The sequence below is a fragment of the Phodopus roborovskii genome, unplaced genomic scaffold (genome assembly GCF_943737965.1).
Source record: "Phodopus roborovskii unplaced genomic scaffold, PHOROB, whole genome shotgun sequence".
NCBI classification, from domain to species: Eukaryota; Metazoa; Chordata; class Mammalia; order Rodentia; family Cricetidae; genus Phodopus; species Phodopus roborovskii.
In genome coordinates this window covers 26898007-26916154 of record NW_026126433.1, presented here as the reverse complement: position 1 = coordinate 26916154, position 18148 = coordinate 26898007, and the positions used below count along the sequence as shown (strand labels likewise).

The 18148-nt window shown below is 46.2% G+C and overlaps 1 protein-coding gene and 1 non-coding gene across 2 annotated transcripts; both read left to right on the top strand.

Annotated features, from left to right (window-relative positions):
• Positions 1-3437: 3437 nt before the first annotated feature.
• Ier5 (immediate early response 5) lies at positions 3438-5527 on the top strand. The gene has a single exon (XM_051186003.1). The coding sequence runs from the start codon at positions 3628-3630 to the stop codon at positions 4552-4554; it is 927 nt and encodes a 308-aa protein (XP_051041960.1). The 5' UTR covers positions 3438-3627; the 3' UTR covers positions 4555-5527.
• Positions 5528-12329: 6802 nt separating this feature from the next.
• LOC127223762 (U6 spliceosomal RNA) lies at positions 12330-12432 on the top strand. Its single transcript, XR_007834647.1, has one exon. It is a non-coding gene; the product is annotated as a U6 spliceosomal RNA (small nuclear RNA).
• Positions 12433-18148: the final 5716 nt, after the last annotated feature.

Here is an 18148-nt window from a genome sequence, read left to right as displayed (position 1 = left end):
GGGGTCTTGGGCAAAAAAGGGGAAAATGATAAGGACTATAAAGAAAATGAAGAACCATAAAGTATACAGTGGTTAACGGTGGGATAGTTGGGCTCAGATGCGTCAGAAAGCCTGACCTCAGGCCAATTAGAGCACCCTGTGGATAGTGGATAGCATCTGGACCATCACTTCATCACTGGAGTGTTTTGTCTCTTCTGTGTGTGTGTGTGTGTGTGTGCGCGCGCGCGCGCGTGCGCGAGCGCGCGCACATATGCATGTGTGCTCACCTGTGCATACTTATATGGAGGCCACTACCCCACTGCAACTCCTCCTGGAACCCCACATCCTCCTCTCAACTTTATCATCATATCTCCTTCCTCTTCTTCAACCCATGAGTCCACTGAGTGCTGCCCATATTGCATGGGTGTAGGGCCACCCACTGGAGCATGGGCAACCTACCTGGGCTCATATCTCCCTCCTTTAGCAGCCATCACTTGCCAAGAGTTCCTCAGCTTGGGGTGGGGCCTCGTGAACTTCTCCCCTATTCATGCTGGAGTCTCATCTTATTTTTTGAGATAGGGTCTCTCATTGAACTTAAGAGCTTACCATTTCAGTTAGACTGGCTACCCAGTGAGTCCCTGGAAGCCATCTGTTTCTGCTCCCCAGCCCAGGGGTATAGGCATGTACCACTAGGCTTGGCTTTCTATGACGTTGCTGGACATCAAACTCTGGTCACTGTGCTTATGCAGCAAGTCTCTTACTCAATGAGTCATCTCCCCAGCCCTGTCTTTTTATTTATTCTTTTTATTCACTCTTTCTAGTTCTGTCTAGTTCAGGCCTTCTCAATAATCCTTTGCCTAAACATTCACAGAAGTTTTATAGTTGAATACTATAGTTGAACAATCAATCGCCTGCATATGATTGTTCTAGAATCCACCCTGTGGCTCTCTTATTATGGGGAAATCTTTAGTGGGTACCTAAGGCCCCATCTCCTCGTGGAGGCATCCATGACTTACTATCATCACCTTGACAACCTGACAAATGAGACGCTCCCTCTCCATCCTTGCTTTGCTGATTAGAATCTGTGGAGTCTTCTCACAGGCTTTCAGTACCTCTTCAAATATGCTTTCCTTACTCAGAATTCCATCTGTGTTCCTTCCCTCTTCAGTCCCTTCTGTTGCTCCGAATTCAAGTGTAGGGTAGCATGACCAAATAACTAAGGTGTATTGATAGTGTACATATATGCCCAGTGCTCTGTTAAGAGTTTTACATGTGTAGTAAATGTTTCTTCTCACAAAGCTCTGAGAGGTAGGCACTATTACTATCTCTGTAATCAAATGAAAAGACTGAATTAAAGAGAGGCAAAATAACTTTCTAAAGTGTACTTAAGCAAGTGAAAAGTGGAGCTAGGATTCTGACCCCAGTAGCCTGTTCTTGCAAGCATTGTTTTACAGTGATTTAAAAGCTCTCAAACTTGTTTCCATTGACTGTCAGAGTCTGGTGAGGCCTGAGGATGTGATCCTTCCAAGATGCTTCAAAGCCTTATTAGGAATATCTGGGTGCCTGTGAAACTCTACTATTTTCAGGTTTACCAGAAAATTTGGGTAGGAATGGAGTTGATTCCTTTGACTTTTTAAAAATAAAATCAGATTAATGTCATACACCTTTAGTTCCAGCACTGGGGAGGCAGAGGCAGGTGGATCTCTGAGTTCAAGGCCAGCTAGTTCCAGGATAGCCAGAACTACACAGGGAAATCCTGTCTCAAAAAACAAAACAAATAAATAAATAAATAAATAAATAAATAAATATTTAAAAGAAATGCTGATTAAAAGAAATAAAGCTTTGGGGCTGGAAAGATGGCTTAGTCATTAAGAGCACCGGTTGCTCTTCTGGAGGTCTTGAGTTCAATTTCCAGCAGCCACACTGTGGCTCAGAACCATCTATAATGAGATCCTGTGCCCTCTTCTGTCCTGCAGACATGTGGGAAGACAGAGCACTCATCTACATAAACAAATACATTTAAAAAAAAAAAAAGAAAAAGAAAAGAAAGAAAGCTTTGAAAGACCCAGGTCCTGGTCCTGCCCATGGTCATTAGCCAACTCACTGAGTCCACTCAAGATGGATTGTCAGCAAGCTGTGTTAGACAGGAGCACAGAATATCACTGCACAGTTAGTTGTCTTAAGTACCACTTATTATGTGGCATTGATAAATGTACCCACGAAATGCACTATACCTGATATACTCTGTGTCCCCTGAATAGGTCATTTATAATGCAGCAGGCTCTATCAGAACCTCACTGAGTTGCTCTCCTGTGGCCAAGCTTATATCTCACTAGTATTTTTTTTTTTTTTTTAATCTACATAAACACATTGCTTGGAGAAACCCTAATATGGTATCAGGTCAACTTTGCACACAGACTCCATGAAAGTTATACTTCATTTTATGGTGTTTGAGAGTTGTCATTTGTTGTAGGTATATACGGGATTTCTCCTTTTTAGAATTAAAACTAAAAGACTATGAGGTAATTTACAAAATACGATCTTGTGGCCCTTTTGCCAGGTACTTTTAAGACTCAGTGGATGAACACCCTTCCCCATAGTATAAGCTTGACATAAAACAAATTTACAACATCATTATGGGAACCCAAGACTTCTCTGTATTTTTAGAACTTAGATTTCCCCCAAGTGTGGATTACTCAGTTACTTTGTTAAACAAATAAACAAAACCAACCAAACAAGCAAACACTGCAGAGAAGTAGATAGCATCTTCTATTTATTCCATTTAATCTGTGTGACAACTGAGAATTTAGGGAACGGAGTGAAAGATGCCAGCTTTAGGTGAGAACCAATGACTTTGTGCTTGAACACTGCTCCTTGATAAGTCAGAAGCTTGGGAATTTCTAGAACCTCCCCTTTTGTTTGTGGTCAAATGCTAAGAGTATGACACTAATGGGAAAGGAGCCGACTCCAAAATAATATCTCAACTACCTCCTACTGTTTGTCGTTCAGGGTTGCCCCAGTCTTGTATAGCCATAGCTCCCATTCCTGCCAAGAAATGGTGTGAGTAGATTCGAGTAGATTCTGACACTCAAAACGAAAGAAAATTCCAATAGTTCGGGTCTAATGAGTTTGGCCAAAACAGCTCACAAATCGGAATCCCTGATGACAGACAGTTCTATGGGACTCACTTACCCTTCGCCTTTACCTCGGATCCCAAATCCCACCGCACTTGGTCCCTGGGCTGCCTGCGATCGCCCCCTTTAAGAGCTTGCTCCGCGGGACTAACGTTTGAACCGGCCCTGGCGCCCCTCCTCCGCCTCCGATTGGCTGGGGGCGGCGCACGAGGCGCATCGGCCCGCCCAGAACGGTTGGCGGCGCTTTGTGATTGGCGTCCGAGGAGTCTATATAAGGCGCTGTGTGGGCTCGCTCTGCTCAGTTTAGCGGCCATCCCAGATCAGATTTGTTGTCAGAGGCGAAGAGGAGGAGGGGACTGCGCGTCACCGGGTCTTTTCTCCACCGAGCTTTCAGCCGCCAAAGGTGAACCCCAGAGGCGAACCTGCTTCCGCTTGCTTCTCCTCTCCCAGCTTCGGAACGCGAGCAGGCGTTCACCCCATCTTCTAGGCGCCACACTCGAGAAGCGGAGGCAGGATGGAGTTCAAGCTGGAGGCTCACCGTATCGTCAGCATCTCCCTTGGCAAGATCTACAACTCGCGGGTCCAGCGCGGCGGCATCAAGCTGCACAAGAACCTCTTGGTGTCGTTGGTGCTGCGCAGCGCCCGCCAGGTCTACCTGAGTGACCCATGCCCTGGTCTCTACCTGGCCGGCCCTTCTGGCATCCCGACGGTGCCGCCGCCCCAACAGCCCGGAGAGCCGGTGGCCGGGCCACCCTCCGGCTGGGGAGAGCCGCCCCCGCCGTCTGCCCGCGCCGCCTGGCCGGAGCCCGAGCCGCAGCCGCAGCCTCAGCGCCCTTCGGTGTGCCACACGCCGGGAGCGGGAAGCTCCGTGCCGGTGGCCGCAGCGGCCGGAGCGGAGGACGCTGTCCGAGGGGGAGAGGCAGACTCGGCGGCGGCAGCTGCTTGGGGCCGCGTGGAGCGTCCGCGCGCGGTGGCTTCTGGAGGCGGCTTGGACACGTGCCCCGAGGGGTCCCGGGCAGTGCGGCGCCCGTGCGGATGTCCCCCGGCCCGGGAGGAGCAGCCGACCGAGGACGGTTCTCCCGCGCCACCCGCCCCATGTCCCAGGAAGCGCGGCGCAGCGGGAGTAGGTGGTGGCCGCGCTGGCTGCCCGGCGCCCGGCTCGACCCCTCTCAAGAAGCCGCGCCGGAACTCGGAGGAGCAGCCGAGCACCGGCAAGGAGGAGGACACCGACGAGGAGATGGAGACCGGGAACGTGGCAAACCTCATCACCATCTTCGGGTCTAGCTTCTCGGGACTCCTACGGAAAAGCCCTGCGACCGGCCGGGAGGAAGAGGAGGCGGAAGAGAGCGGCCCGGAAGCCGCCGAGCCCGGGCAGATCTGCTGCGACAAGCCGGTGCTGAGAGACATGAGCCCCTGGAGCACAGCCATCGTGGCCTTCTGAGTCCCCGGGGCCCGTGCGGCTGGAGCTTGAGCAGCGAGCGTCCCCGAAGTACGGCCGTGGCCTCTCCCGGCCTCGAGGACGAGCCGAGACCGTAGGCGCTGGGCGCGTAGGGGAGACTGGTTGCTGCCGGGCAGCATAGCGCCCCGGACGGGGCAGCCCGGCTGGGCCGTGGCTCTCGAGTCTCACGCAGAGACCTAGAGTTGGAGGCTTATCGGAAGAGGACGATCGATCGTTAAATTTTGTGTCTGTGTGTGTCTGTGTGTACGTTTGTCTTGTGTTGAGACTGTTCTGTGGTTCTGGAATGCACCACCCCTTCCCCGGGGCTTGAGACTTTTGGGGGCGCAGACAGGGACTTTCCTCTGCCAGCAGCACAGAAAAGGAAGCTGCTGAAATGCTCGAGGCAGGGGAGTTCCCCGTTCGATCTTCGGGGAGAGAGGGACTTTACACACTCTCCTGAAAGCTAGAACCTCACCGGCGCGCGGAGTGGCGTTTCCTCATAGGATTTCCTCAGACTAGAGGGAGTTCGCCTGGAGTAGAGACTTGTATTATTTTTCTCCCTCCCTCCCTCCCTTTCTCTGGCACAGAAGAAGCGCTTCTACCCTGTGATTACTCTGGGACAGCAGAACATTAAGGGACCTTCGATTCCCCAAAGGGGAAAAAAAGCTTGGTGAACTTCACAGAAGAGTTCAAGCTTGGAAATACGGAGTTTATAGAGAAAAGATATATTTTTAAAAGCTCTAGCTCAGAACTTACTACACAGTGCTTTTAAAAAGTGTTTAATGAAACAAAGTTTACAGGCGAGCTCTAAGTGGAAGGACCTTATGGTTTTGTAGATACGGTACTCCAGTCTTTGTTGTATAAAGGTTGGGGGAGCTGATAAGGTTTTTGTACAGTATTTTCTCCTCCTCTGTATTGATTTTTGTATAAAAATGTAACTTTACGTGTCTAACACGTATTAAATATTTTGAAGCAACTCCATTGCCTGCTTGTATGTAATCACCTGTCTGGGTTTTCAACTAAGTAGGGGGAGGGGCAGCCATGCTGGGAAATGGAAGGTGTGGTTCTTAGTATCAGTCATTGACAGACTAGGGACATTGTTGGTTGTCTTAAGTATCAAGAGACACATCCAAGGTTTTTTATTTGTTTTTTTTTTTTTTTTTTTTCACACACATCCCCATCTCAGAGGACTGCTGATAGATACAGGTATCAGTCACCGGCAGGTTCTTGAAACCTGCCACCACAACTGCCTTTTCTATAGTCATCACAGGCTAGTTTGCTTTTCTATAGTCTGCTTGGAATCTTTACTATTAAATAATTTCAAGGACCAAGTTTTAAAGCCATATCCTCAGATGCTTCCACCAAAACTTCATTTCTGTCGCCTGTTAATTTATAGACCATGGATCATTTTTTAGATTTGAAGTGGGGGGGGGGTGAATAACAACTTACTTCAGAAGTCTATTAGGACCAAACATGAAGAAACCAGTGAGACTGCCTTATATCTAAATGTTCAGACTCATCTCTGTGTTCCACTAGATGTCAAGATTTATATTTCACTTTTTTTCTAGTTTAGTTGTAGAAAGTAAATGCATTGGTGAAAGTGAAATTATATCAAGCCAGAGGAGGAAGGAGGTCAAGGAGGGTTGGGTAAAAATTTAATTCTCATTTAGACCAACTTCCTGATTTGTTCTTGTCACCTACATGATGACATAAGTGTTTTGGTCTTGATACACAGATGGCAGCCAAGTCAATTTAAAGAGACCGTTTTGTCTAATGTGAAACATTTCAGTATTTTCGAGGTAGTGATCTCAGGAGCAAGCCAAGCCAATTACAGACTGGGTTTGAAAACATAATTGCTGCTACTTGAAAATATAGCACCAGTTTCTAGCTGACTAGAGTGCTTAAGAGACAGGAGAAACTGAGGAAAGAGACAAAGGCTGTGTAGCGAGCCGGTAGACAAAAGGAGCATGTGATGGAATGAATGCCTTGGCCCTAGCTTAAGTTCTAATTCCATGAACTGTCACAGTGGAGGAGGCAGTTGCTTTCCTCTTTCTGTGAGACTCTGACAGGGGAGCTGTTGGCTTCCTTCTCCACCACGATTATATATACATAGCGTAAAAGTGAGGTGTTATGAAATTGCCTTGTTTTTCTTTTAGACATTAGCTACTTAAGCTCTATTATAACTACTAAGGATCCATTAAGTGGATCTTAAACTGAAGGTGTCTAGGGCCTTAATTCTGCAAACATTTCCTGTTACTAGAATGCAGTTATGCTTGAACAGCTGTCTCAGTGTGCTTATATTTAAAAGGGGTAACATTTGGTGTGTTCATTTTAGATGAGACTAAGGTCCCTCTTCATCCATGGTTTCACAGGAAGTTGAACTGTGGGACTATGTGTCTGCTTAATTTAGAGAATATAAATTGGAAAAAGTTACTACAGCATCTTTTTGTTGCACAAACTAAACAGTGTAACAGCATGGGCTCTGGAGCCAGGATGCCTAGGTTTTCATACCTTGGTCTTGTCACTTCTCTCTGAATTCTTGGTGTTGCTTCAACTCTTGTTTTTTTTTTTTTTTTTTTTTTTTTTTGTTCTGTTTTGTTTTTCAAGTGTAAAAGTAGGATAATTGTACTTACCTCATAAAGTTGTAAAAATTACTGAGTTAATGGTCTTGGAAAATACTTCATACCTGCAGGGCAAGGTGACACATACAGGTAATCCCCTGCACTTGGGAAGTTGAGTCAGGAGGTCCTCCAGTTTGAAGCTAGTCAAGGCTACACACTGAGAACCTGTCTCAGACTCAAACAAGTAACTTCTACTTGGGAAGCACTCAATTGTTGTTATCGTTGCCATAGAAGTGAATTATGTGTATAACTCAGATGCTGGGCTAAGAGAATTGTGTGCATTTGTAGGGAAGGAGAAAAAGGAGCTTTCTATTTTTAAATGATCCTATCAGCAAGTGTGGGTCCTTTTGTTCTTTTTCCCCTCTGGGCTCTGGCAGGCATGAAGCTTTGCTCCACCAGCAGCTTATAGATGTGTCTGTCTCACACCAACCCTGTGACTTTCTTGGATTTTATCAGTTCTATTTTCAGGAAGGAGTAAACAGGAGTAAAAACTTGAAAAGAACAAATTCCTGTTGACATACAAATGCTTCCAGTGATAAGTAAGGGGATAAATAAAAAATATATTTAACTCTAATTGCTGGGCATAAAATGTTTATTAAGCCACACTTGTTGCTAGGCCTAGACATCTTGATGCTCAGGCAGGATTACCAGAATTGGATAAGGTACAGTGTGACTAGAAACTATTTTGAGTTATCTATCTAGCCTTTTTGAATGGGGACCACAGTCTCCAGTCTGTTCATTAAATTAATGATTCTGGCATTAGAAACTGAACCCAGGACCCCAAACATGTTAGATGGTCATCCTACCACTGAGCTGGACCCCCAAGTTGAAAACTTAACAGCTATGTAAAAGCCAGGTGATTAAAGGGTTTGGGGGGCAGGCTTGGTGGCACATGCATTTAATTCCAGAATTCAAGAGGCAGAGGCAGGCAGATCTCTTGTGAGTTTGAGGACAGTCTGATCTATATAGCAAGCCCAAGCTCCAGGACAGCCACAGATACATAGAACAGGTCTCAAAAAAAAAAAAAAAAAGGACTCCAAGAAGATCACATTAATGGAGAATAAGTAAAGTTGCTTCCCAACTATGAACTATGTTATGTTCAGAAACCATCCTTTGGATTTGGGGAAAACCACTAATGATGGGAAGCTTGAATTGCTACTCCAAAATGCCTTGCTTCTTTCTCTCTGTGGCTTGTAACAGTGTTTCCCTTCCTTCCACTGATGGTAGAGTAGGTTTAGAATGGGGAGTTGTAGGGGATGTACCTTTTAACTTCTTTGGCGGAGCATTCAGAATAAAACATGTTAGTATTGGGAATGAAGTTAATGACAGAACTGACCCCGTTTTATCCTAGCTCTCTTCTTCCACGTACTTGGTGTAACAATTTTGCTTAGAGCCAGTATGTGGTGGTCTAAAGCCTCATACTGTGGCATAGAATGTGACAGAAATTTATTTCTTTATAGTTATTATTATTTTTTTTAGTAGAGTTAGTTCAGTTCACTGAATATCCAAGGGATTTCTGGTCTTTTGCCCTAAATATTTTATTCTTGTCCTGTTTGTGAAATTTTCATTCTCCTAGACTCCCTTTTATCCCAGCAGTTCCTAAAAGAAGATGAGATGAAAAGAAATGCTGATCCAACCTTCCATGACTATGAAAGGAGCCTTTACTGTGAGATGCAGTACTCCAGTAGGGAGTGAGGTTGGCTTCCCAGGATTCCTGGCACTCTGTCCAGTAATGAGCAGTTTGTCTCTCAGCCTTTGAACTATTGTTCAAATTAAAAGTTCTACCCAGTGGAAAGCTTTGAGAGCAAAAACAGTAGAAGCAGAGTTGGTGTTAGGCCTCACTTCTATCTTAATTCATGCCCTTGGACTTTTTCAATAATATTTCTTTCTTTTTTGTTTCCTTCAGAGACAGGGTTTCTCTGTGTAGCCCTGACTGTCCTGCAACTTACTTTCTAGACCAGGCTGGCCTTGAACTCACCGAAAACAACCTGCTTCTGCCTTCCAAGTGTTGGGACTAAAGGTGTGTGCCATCACCACTTGGCTAGTGATAAATAATAAGGGTACATTAGGGAAAGAATATGAAAGCTACGAGTGCAAAATATACACATCTAGCTGAATGCCTCCTTCCTTATTCGGTTTTTCCCTATGTGTGCCACCAGCCCCTTCCATGATGGGAATGAAGATTTTAAAAATAAAAAGCCTCTCTAGCAATTTCCCTGTCCCAGAGGGATATAGCCCAAATCATCTTTGCTGGACTGCATCCTGGGGTTTGTCTCAGGCCTTTGGAATCCTACAGGCAGAGAAGCAGAAGCCTCTGGAGACTGCATTCCTAAAAAGGCCTCTCTCCCCTCCCTTCCCTCCCTCCCCTTCCCTCCCTCCCCTCCCTCCCCTCCATCCCCTTCCTCTCTCCCCTCTCTGTAGACCCACAGCAGTGTGCACCACTGGATGCTGCCCACTTAGGAACTAGTCCTGGCTGTCATCTGTGGAAGCTGTAGAAAGAACAACAGGCTTTCACTAGCATAGCCACTTAGCATCTCTAGCGGGTGACTTAGGGACAGGGTAAGCCTATGATGCTTGTGGGTAAACCTAGACTTATTAAGCATTTTCTATGATATGTTTTGAGACCTGGTCACCACACCTGTGTCATAAGCCACATCCCTAACTTACAGAAGGTGAGAATTAGCTGTCCCTGACTCCTTTAACCAAGCTTAACCCTGGCCCCAGTTCTCTGCTTTCCTTCTATCAGTTGGACCTCTGCCAGCTTTCCCTGCCCCTAAGGCAAGGCTCCTTTCAGTTATTTGAGTACTGGGGGTATGCTGAAAGTCCTGTTCCCAACTGCTTATTCTTCCATCCATTCTCTCCCCCACCACACCCCCACCCCCACCCCTGCCTAGCAGGGCATCAGTGGGGAGCTTGCTTGTTCTGAGGCAACAAAAGAAAACAAAAGCAAAACCAAATTAAACCATTCTCTTCAACTCAGCAAACCTGGGTTCCATGGACTCCAAACACTAAGGTGGGAGATGCCCAGGCTGCTTTTCATTTTGATTCCCTTCTTGCAGCCCGGATAACCATGCAGCAGGGCTTCTCCAAGTTGCTACTAACTGAGGACATCCTCTTGACTTCCCAGCACATATCCTCGTATCCCCTCTGCAGGGATCTCTGCTCTCGTTTGTCTGTCTGGTCTTCCTAGGCCACCTCACTGTGAGGGGACTTGGTTTGAGGAAGCATCTGACTGCTCAGGGAAGAAGAGCTCTCTGATTTGGGAAAGTGACAGCCCACCAAAAAAAAAAAAAAAAAAAAAAAAAAAAAAAGGAAAGGCTAATATTTCTTGACCATCAAACTTGCAAAGAGTCTCTCAAAACTCTGGATGCTGGAGATCAAGCCACAGCTGTGCTGGCTGAAAGTTGTCATCCTTTCTCTGTGCCTCACCAGATCCCCAATCCCTGCATAATAGCAGGGGTGGGCAGGGGAGTCTACTCACTGGAAACAGGAGCAGCAGCTGAAAGCCTGCTTGGCTGGTGGCCAGGTGCAGCCAAGGAGAGGCAAAGCCAGGGAAGCCCACACGTGGGCTCCACAGTCTCTCCTCCAGCCTTTGCTGGGACTGCATGTGCTGCTTTATAGAACAGATAATGAATCTCAGAACCACTTGGATGGAGAAATCCAAAAGGCCTCTTTGCCTCATCCCCCCCCCCACCTTTAGTCTTGGATGGATCAATAGAGGCTTTTTACAGGGAGAGTGGCTAGAAGTAGGAGAAGGGAGCCGTTATTTGCATCATGCAGCAAGAGTCCTACTAGCAGGAACTCACTAGCTTGTGAGTCCAGGGTTTCAGGGAGTGGGCAGTCACGGTGAGGAATTGCCACTGAGTCAAGTTCTCTGAGAGAGGTCTGCTGTGGGCCAAGTGAATTTAGGACAAGCACGCTCCGCCCACCTTCTTCTCCCTGGCTTTTCTTAAGCTGTACCTCTTTTTTTTCAGACAGTTTCCAAGTTTTATTTTTGGTTTGGAAAAGGGTGAAAATTCCTTGACATCTGCATTCAGCAGCTCCCTTCCCCCACAATGTGACCTACTTTAGAGACTAGAGTGACTTTTATTTTTACGGCCATGGGAGAAATCGCTAAAAGCAAAGAAGCTGAAGTCCAGGGACTTGGGACAGTGCGTGGGGGGGAGGGAGGTTACTGCCCTATGATTCCTATGGGTGTCCCCTAGCTCTTATCTCCAGACTCTTTTAAAGGATGCTTTCTTAGTGACACTGTGGGGACAGCTGTAAAGATATGCATGTGGGTGACTCTGGTGTGGGCTGGCCCAGCTGTCTGCTTCACAGCCCCCTAGTCACCTCAGCAGCAGGCATCTGGCCTCCCAAGGTGATGCTTGCTCCTGCTCTTGGGGCTCCTGAATGCCCACATGAGTAAAAAGGAGAGAGTTGCTTCTCAGGCAGGACAGAATAAATGAGGTCACCAGCAAGCAAGTTGTACATCTTGAGTATTCTAGTGAGACCTCAAGTAAAAGATTTCAAAGTCACCCCCACCTGATGCCGTGAGACCCTTCTGAAGAAGGGACTAGGAACTCGAAACTGAAAAATGTGACTCAACTCAGGAAGACACTCATTTCTCTTGGTTTCTATTTGTGTGTGTGCTTTATAATTGTGATTAAAAGATAAATACTTTGTGAGGCAAAGTTAAAAATATGCTTAATGAAGGCACATACCTTTAATCCCAGCACTTGGGAGGCAGAGGCAGGTGGATCTCTGAATTCAAGGCTAGCCTGGTCTACAGTGTGAGTTCCAGGGCAGCCAGGACTACACAGACAGAGAAACCCTGTCTCAAAAATAAACAAAACCCCAAACCAAAAACTAACAAAACAAAGCAAAGTAGACATTAGGCAAAACACATAAAATAAAAGATAAGGACTTTTTTTTTTTTAATTAAAACAAAAAAGCAGACATTTCTACTGATCTCACAATCAAATATGAATTTCTCAGCTTTAGGTTACTGGCTCCTTCTTGCCATTCCTTCCTCCATATGCTGCCCCCAGCCATATGGAATGATTTACAGTTTGAGAAACATTCCTGCAGGCTTCTGGACCTTTCTATATATCTTCCTCATGGGGATGTGGTCAAGTTAGCTATAGTCCTCAGAGCTATGAGAGTAAAAAATCCTGCTTGCTTTGGCAGCATATAGACTAAAACTGGAATAATACAGAGAAGATTAGCATGGCCCCTGCTCACGGATGACATTCCAAATTGTGAAGTGTTACATATTTAAAAAGAAAAGGAGCCCCAGGGAGAAGGGGGGAGCAGAAAGCTGAGGCCGAGTGATGAGAGAGCCTAGAAGCAGGGGCTGGTGCAGGCAGAGGCTACCATCAAAGGGAGCAAGAGAGCAGAACCAGGCTACTTACTGCCACGGGAGGAGAATCATAGAGAGGTCACAGAAGACAAGGGACAAAGAAAATTTCACTGAGCCAAAGCTGTCATGGGTGAAATTTAGCAGGTTCTGGTAGAAGATGAGAGAGAGAAAGGAGATTAGAGAGTGAGTGGAGGGACAGCTGTGGAGGTCCTGGCTCTAACTTCCTTCTCCCTTTGAACAGGCCTAAAAGTAAACAAGGACTAAGGTGGCAGAAAGGAGCTGAGGCCAACTGAAAAGGCTTGTATATGCCTTAAGCAGAACCAATGGAGGAAGGAACATTATGTATGTATGTATATGTATATATGTGATGTATACATATACATATATATACATATATATGTATATATATATATATATATATCTAAATATGTGTCTTAGCAGGAGGAATAAGCACCTTCTAGTCTGCCTTCTGTAAACTATCAGAAATACTGATAAATTACTCCAGGGAACTTGTTAGTTTCAGCCTACAGTCTCTTCTTCACTCCCAATTGATGAAGACCCTTGCAGTTTATACTCCAACATACCAGTTGTCGAGGTAACAAACTGCTATAGGATTCTGGAAAATAAAGGGATGGTTTCCCAGAGCCCTAGTGCCACCATGCCTAAAGAGAGAGGTTTCTGATGTATCATCCCCTAAATACGTTAAGAGTTTAAGACATTGGAATGTTAGTATGTTCCATGAAGAAGGCAACAGTTGGTTTTCTCACCTGCAGAAAACACACATATGTACACTTGGTATGCCCACACGTGAGTGTGCACATGCTTGTAGTTATTCCCATTCAGAAAGCCCGGCATGAGTGAAATTTTCTCTCCCTTTCCATGCCACTAAGTCTGACCTCATCTGTCTTTTTCAGTGTTGTGGAGGATTAGTTGGAGACTGGAAACAGGTTGAGACATGTCCAACCAAGAGGCTCTGGGTACTGAGGAGAGGGAGGGGAAGCAAGCAGTTTTAGGTCGGTTAAGGCAACTAGAAGGACGGTAAGGAGAGGGAAGGGGGAGTAGGGGAGAGGGGCGTGGACGGATGGGAAAGGCAAGAGAGACAGATGTCCGTGATGATTTCAAGAGAAACAAGACTAAAATAAGCTCAGAGTCAGAAAACAGACGGGATGTGAGAAGTAGGAAAAGGTAACGGACTGAACTGCAGAGAGGGTGAGAAAAACGTCCCGCTCAGGTGGGGAAATAGCCAGGCCCTTCAGAGAGAGCATAGGACAAAATGTCAAAGAAGGGTTAAGTCCTCTTGGTAATGGGGTCATTTCCTGTGAAAATTATGACAGTGATTTACAAACCTCTTCACTCCTAGACTTCTGCCTCAGCATTTTAAAAAGCTAGGGTGAGGTCTGTACGTGCTTAGCCCACCCAGAAACAAAATGAAACCTAGAGCCCAAGTTCCTCCAGTCTGTATGCTTTCTGTCTTCATTAGCTGAAGCTATTTATTTCTAAAAACAAACAGATCATCTCCTCTCCCAGATTCTACTGTCTGCATCCAAGGCCTTCTCCTGGATTTTGTCTGGTTCTCCTACTCATACCCCTTCTCAGTACCAGGATTACAGCAGAGTTCATCTCTCCCCTGCCTTCCTGCTGTAGCTCATTCCCGTGCCTGCTTTCCAGTTTCTACTGTCGCCACCCCTGACTTTAAACACTTAAGTCAGTCTGTTTTCCTTTCTGCCTCAACACTCTGCCCCCCAAGCTCTATAATAACTAAGAGGTTACTCATCCTACAGAGTAATTTGGTGATATTATCAGTCTCTGGCATCCCATATCCTTCTGTCGGTTGGTCAGTCTCTCATTCAACCATCACTTACTGCCTAGTCTATGCAGGAACTGGATACAAAGATGAATAAGGAACTTGATGTCTAGACAGGAGGAAAGATACAAATATTGATTGTTACAATCCCAGTTGAATATTATAATGGTACAGGAATTTGATGAGGGATGCTTAGCCTTGCTAAGGCTGTGTGTGTGTGTGTTATTTTTATAGTGATTTCCCATGGAATCAGCTAAATTGGGAGCATAGAGAAGAATCTTTTCAGACTGATAAGAGTTGCATTTACAAAGGTCCCGAGGCCAGGAGAGTTGGAGCGGTGTTGCCTCAAATGCTTCATTCTGATCAGTGTATGAACGGGGAGTGGAGCATAGACTCACAGATTAAGAATGATCAGATTACCAAAAGTTAGGTGTGCCAGAGGGGGAATATGCTTTCATCTTAAAAGATGGTGGAATGCTTGCCTAAAAACAGAAGTGGCCCTGGGAGTCAAGGAAGGCTTTGAAGAAAGAGGGACTCAATTGGATACACATCTAGGTCTAATGCTACCTGAAACCAGGAGTTAGGATAGGGAGGGAGAGAGGAGCAGAAAGGGGCAGCTAGAGGCTGGCGGGTATTCCAGGGAGGAAGCTGGTGGTTTACAATCCTAGCATGGGAGGCAAACGCAGGAGGATCAGTTTGGCACCAGCCTGGGCTAACTAGTTAGACCAGTCTATTTATTTAAAAATTTTTGTCTCATTTCATGTGTGGCTGTGGGTCTGCCACAACATGGATAGGGAGAAGTCAGTGGGAGCCCATTCTTCTCTTCCACAATGGTTTTGGGGACCAACCCTATCCCTGAGGCTTGGAGCTGTTTGATGGCCTTGAGACCTTTTTTTTCTTTTTTTTTCTTTTTTTAAAGAAAGTGAGAAATTATACAGGTGAGAAATTATTGAGCCCAAAATCCAAAGTGGAATCTACTGTATTTTGTAATGTTTTTCAGGACATTGGTTCTGTGTTTTTTTTTGTTTTTTTGTTTTGTTTTGTTTTTTTTTTTTTTTTTTTTGAGGCAGGGTTTCTTTGTGTAACCGCTGAGGCTGTCCTGGAAGTCTCTCTGTAGACCGGACTGGCCTTGAACTCATAGAGATCCTCCTGCCTCTGCTGGGAGTAGAGGTGTGTGCCATCACTGTCCAGGCTCAGGGACATGTTTGATGTCTGGAAATTTTTACCTCTCCTTCTAAACCAAATTATCAAGTCTGTGAAGGCAGCAATAGCTAGCTAGCTACGTTGCGCCTTTCTGTGACAAGAGTGGTGTTGATGTCATCGGAAGCAGAGGAAGTGAACAAACTGAGGACTAGTCTACTAGCAGTAGGCAGGAGGCTGCTGGAGTGCAAAGGGAGGAATGTGGGGGTTCTTTCACGCAGCCCTACACTTCCTGCAGCCCAGCTGGGTTCCCACTCCAGGTTCTGAGAAGCAAGTTCTGAGTCACCCGCTTCTTTCCTAGCTCCTCTCTAGCAGAGAGAGCAGAGAGATCCAAAGGACATAGGCTGTGGGAAGAGGGAGCGTTAGAGCACACTGTATTCTTTCTCCTTCCAACAAAGAGCAGGGGTGACAGTGGTCTTGGTAATGGTCTTCCTCTTACTCCTGGGACCCTGGTCATGCTAGGGATGGAATTTCACTTGAAAGGCAGAAGGAGGCTGGTGGAATTAGTCCCAAGAAGCTGGGAAGGAGGAGGGCTTGGGGAAGGCTCTGTCCTCTCCTGCAGGGAGTAGACTCGAATTAGTTAAACCGCTTCTCTGGTTGCAGCTTTAGGCTCTCTCTCCAGTAATTGCTTGTTTACTCACTTTCCGGATCTCAGAGGCTGTTGGACTCCTGCTGCTCTGGGAGCTGTGGGCTTACCTGACCCCTCCTCTTTTCCACCTTTTTCTCTGAATAGAACCCGCTGGGAAGGAACAAAGACCAGAGTTCAAGTCCTAATGAGGTCTCCAGTGAGGTAGAGGTGGTAGTGTTCATTCAGTGCCAGGCAGGGAGAAGCTCAAATCCCTGAGCCAGACCTTAAATTGGCTGTTGGCCGGGTGCTTGGAATGAGTACCCTGGGGAGGTGGGCAGGCCCGGGGAACTCAGTTTCTGGGCGAGGGGCTCTAAAGTACAAACACCCCTGCTGAGCCCATTTCTCTTTTCCCTCCTTTAGAGAGAGTATTTGAGGCTTGCGATGTGATAAACCCTTGAAAAGCGGTGTGGATTAAAGATGTGATAAACACAAGTATGCAAATCGCACCCACAAAGAAAACAGAAGATAGTCGAATCTTCCCACCAGACGGTTAACGGTAAGGGCTTGTACTGTTGCTCACGGGAGGGGACAGATGCTTGTTCCTTCATTAATGGAGGTCATTATCTGCATTCCTATTGTGAGGGATGCTCACGTACCCAGTTCAGAAAGTCTGTGCCTTAGGAGGCCAGGGATTCTGGGAAAGCACTGACCTAGGAGTAAGACCTCGAAAGCCAAAGGTGTGCACTTTTTAGCTTTTAATTAAGGCGCATTTTCACTTACTCACAAATGGTTAGGGCTGTAATATACCTACCCTTGTGAGACCCCAGGTCTAACAAACAAAGGCAATTTACTATGGGCGTGTGAATATGAACCTAATTGAAGAGTTTCCTATTGCTTCCTTAGGGACTTGAGTTCCTTTAGGACTCTGCCTTGCTCTCTAAGCTGGATTCTCTTCTTTGACCAGAGCCCAAGGGAGGCCACCAGAGCAGAGAAATGAAGAGCTTATCTCCAATGGCATCTGGGCTACATCCACCCTTCCTTCCCTCCACTGCACCCTTAACTCCAGAAGTACTCCAGCTCCCTCCAGACATTATCTCCCTGATTCCTCCGCCTAGACTGACCTCCCCTCCTACCTGCTGAGTCAATTAGTCCCAGAAGACACTTCTGTAATTATCTGCTCCTGTGTTTCTTCCCCTGACCTGGCTGCGCCCTCCCTACATCTGAACCACATTCATCTTTCTACCCTGAGAATCTGGCACTGACTTGGGACTGACTGGCTGTTGTTTGGGGCGACTCAGGTCCTGCTTGGCTCATTCGGGCCGACTCTCAATTATTTAATTTTTCTTAGTCTTAACTTCTTCGTTTAAAAATAAATCTCACCAATTCCAGCTCTCACGGTTATGAATTAAAAAGGGACACAGTGGATGTGCTGAACTGCACGCTGGGTGGTGGAGGTGGTAGGGAGGGACACTTAGCTTGAAGGGAAGACATATTTGTCTTAGCCTGACATCATGGAGTACTATACACAGAAAGTTCTTGCTCACAGTTCTGGATGCTGGAAGTCTGACTTTAGGATACTAGCTGGATGCACCCTGGTGAGCACTTCGTGGCTCACACATAGCTGGTTTCTTCTCCCTTGGAAGAGCTCTCCCTCGTAAGAACATAGTCCTGTTAGATTAGGTCTCCACCTTCATGACCTCATTTAATCTTTTATAGCCTACAGACTTCAGGTGTAGTCACGTGGGACATTAGGTCTTGAACATATGAAATGGGGGGAGGGTAGACAATTCAGTCCATGGAAATAGTAAAGGAGACTCATAGGCAGACAGAACCCCTCAGGACAACCCCTCCCCTGTGCATTTCACAACTGCAAGCCTGTGAATCATGACTTGTAAACAATTTGCAGATGTCTCAATAACTAAAGTATTCACACTGTATAGCCTATGGCTTGTGAAGGCTATTCCGTCCATTGTTTCATGTGATATTTACCATTTCAGATGAGGAAACGAAGCCCAGAGCTTGTGCCTGAGTCCTCTAACTTTCCAAGTCTTTCCACCATGCCA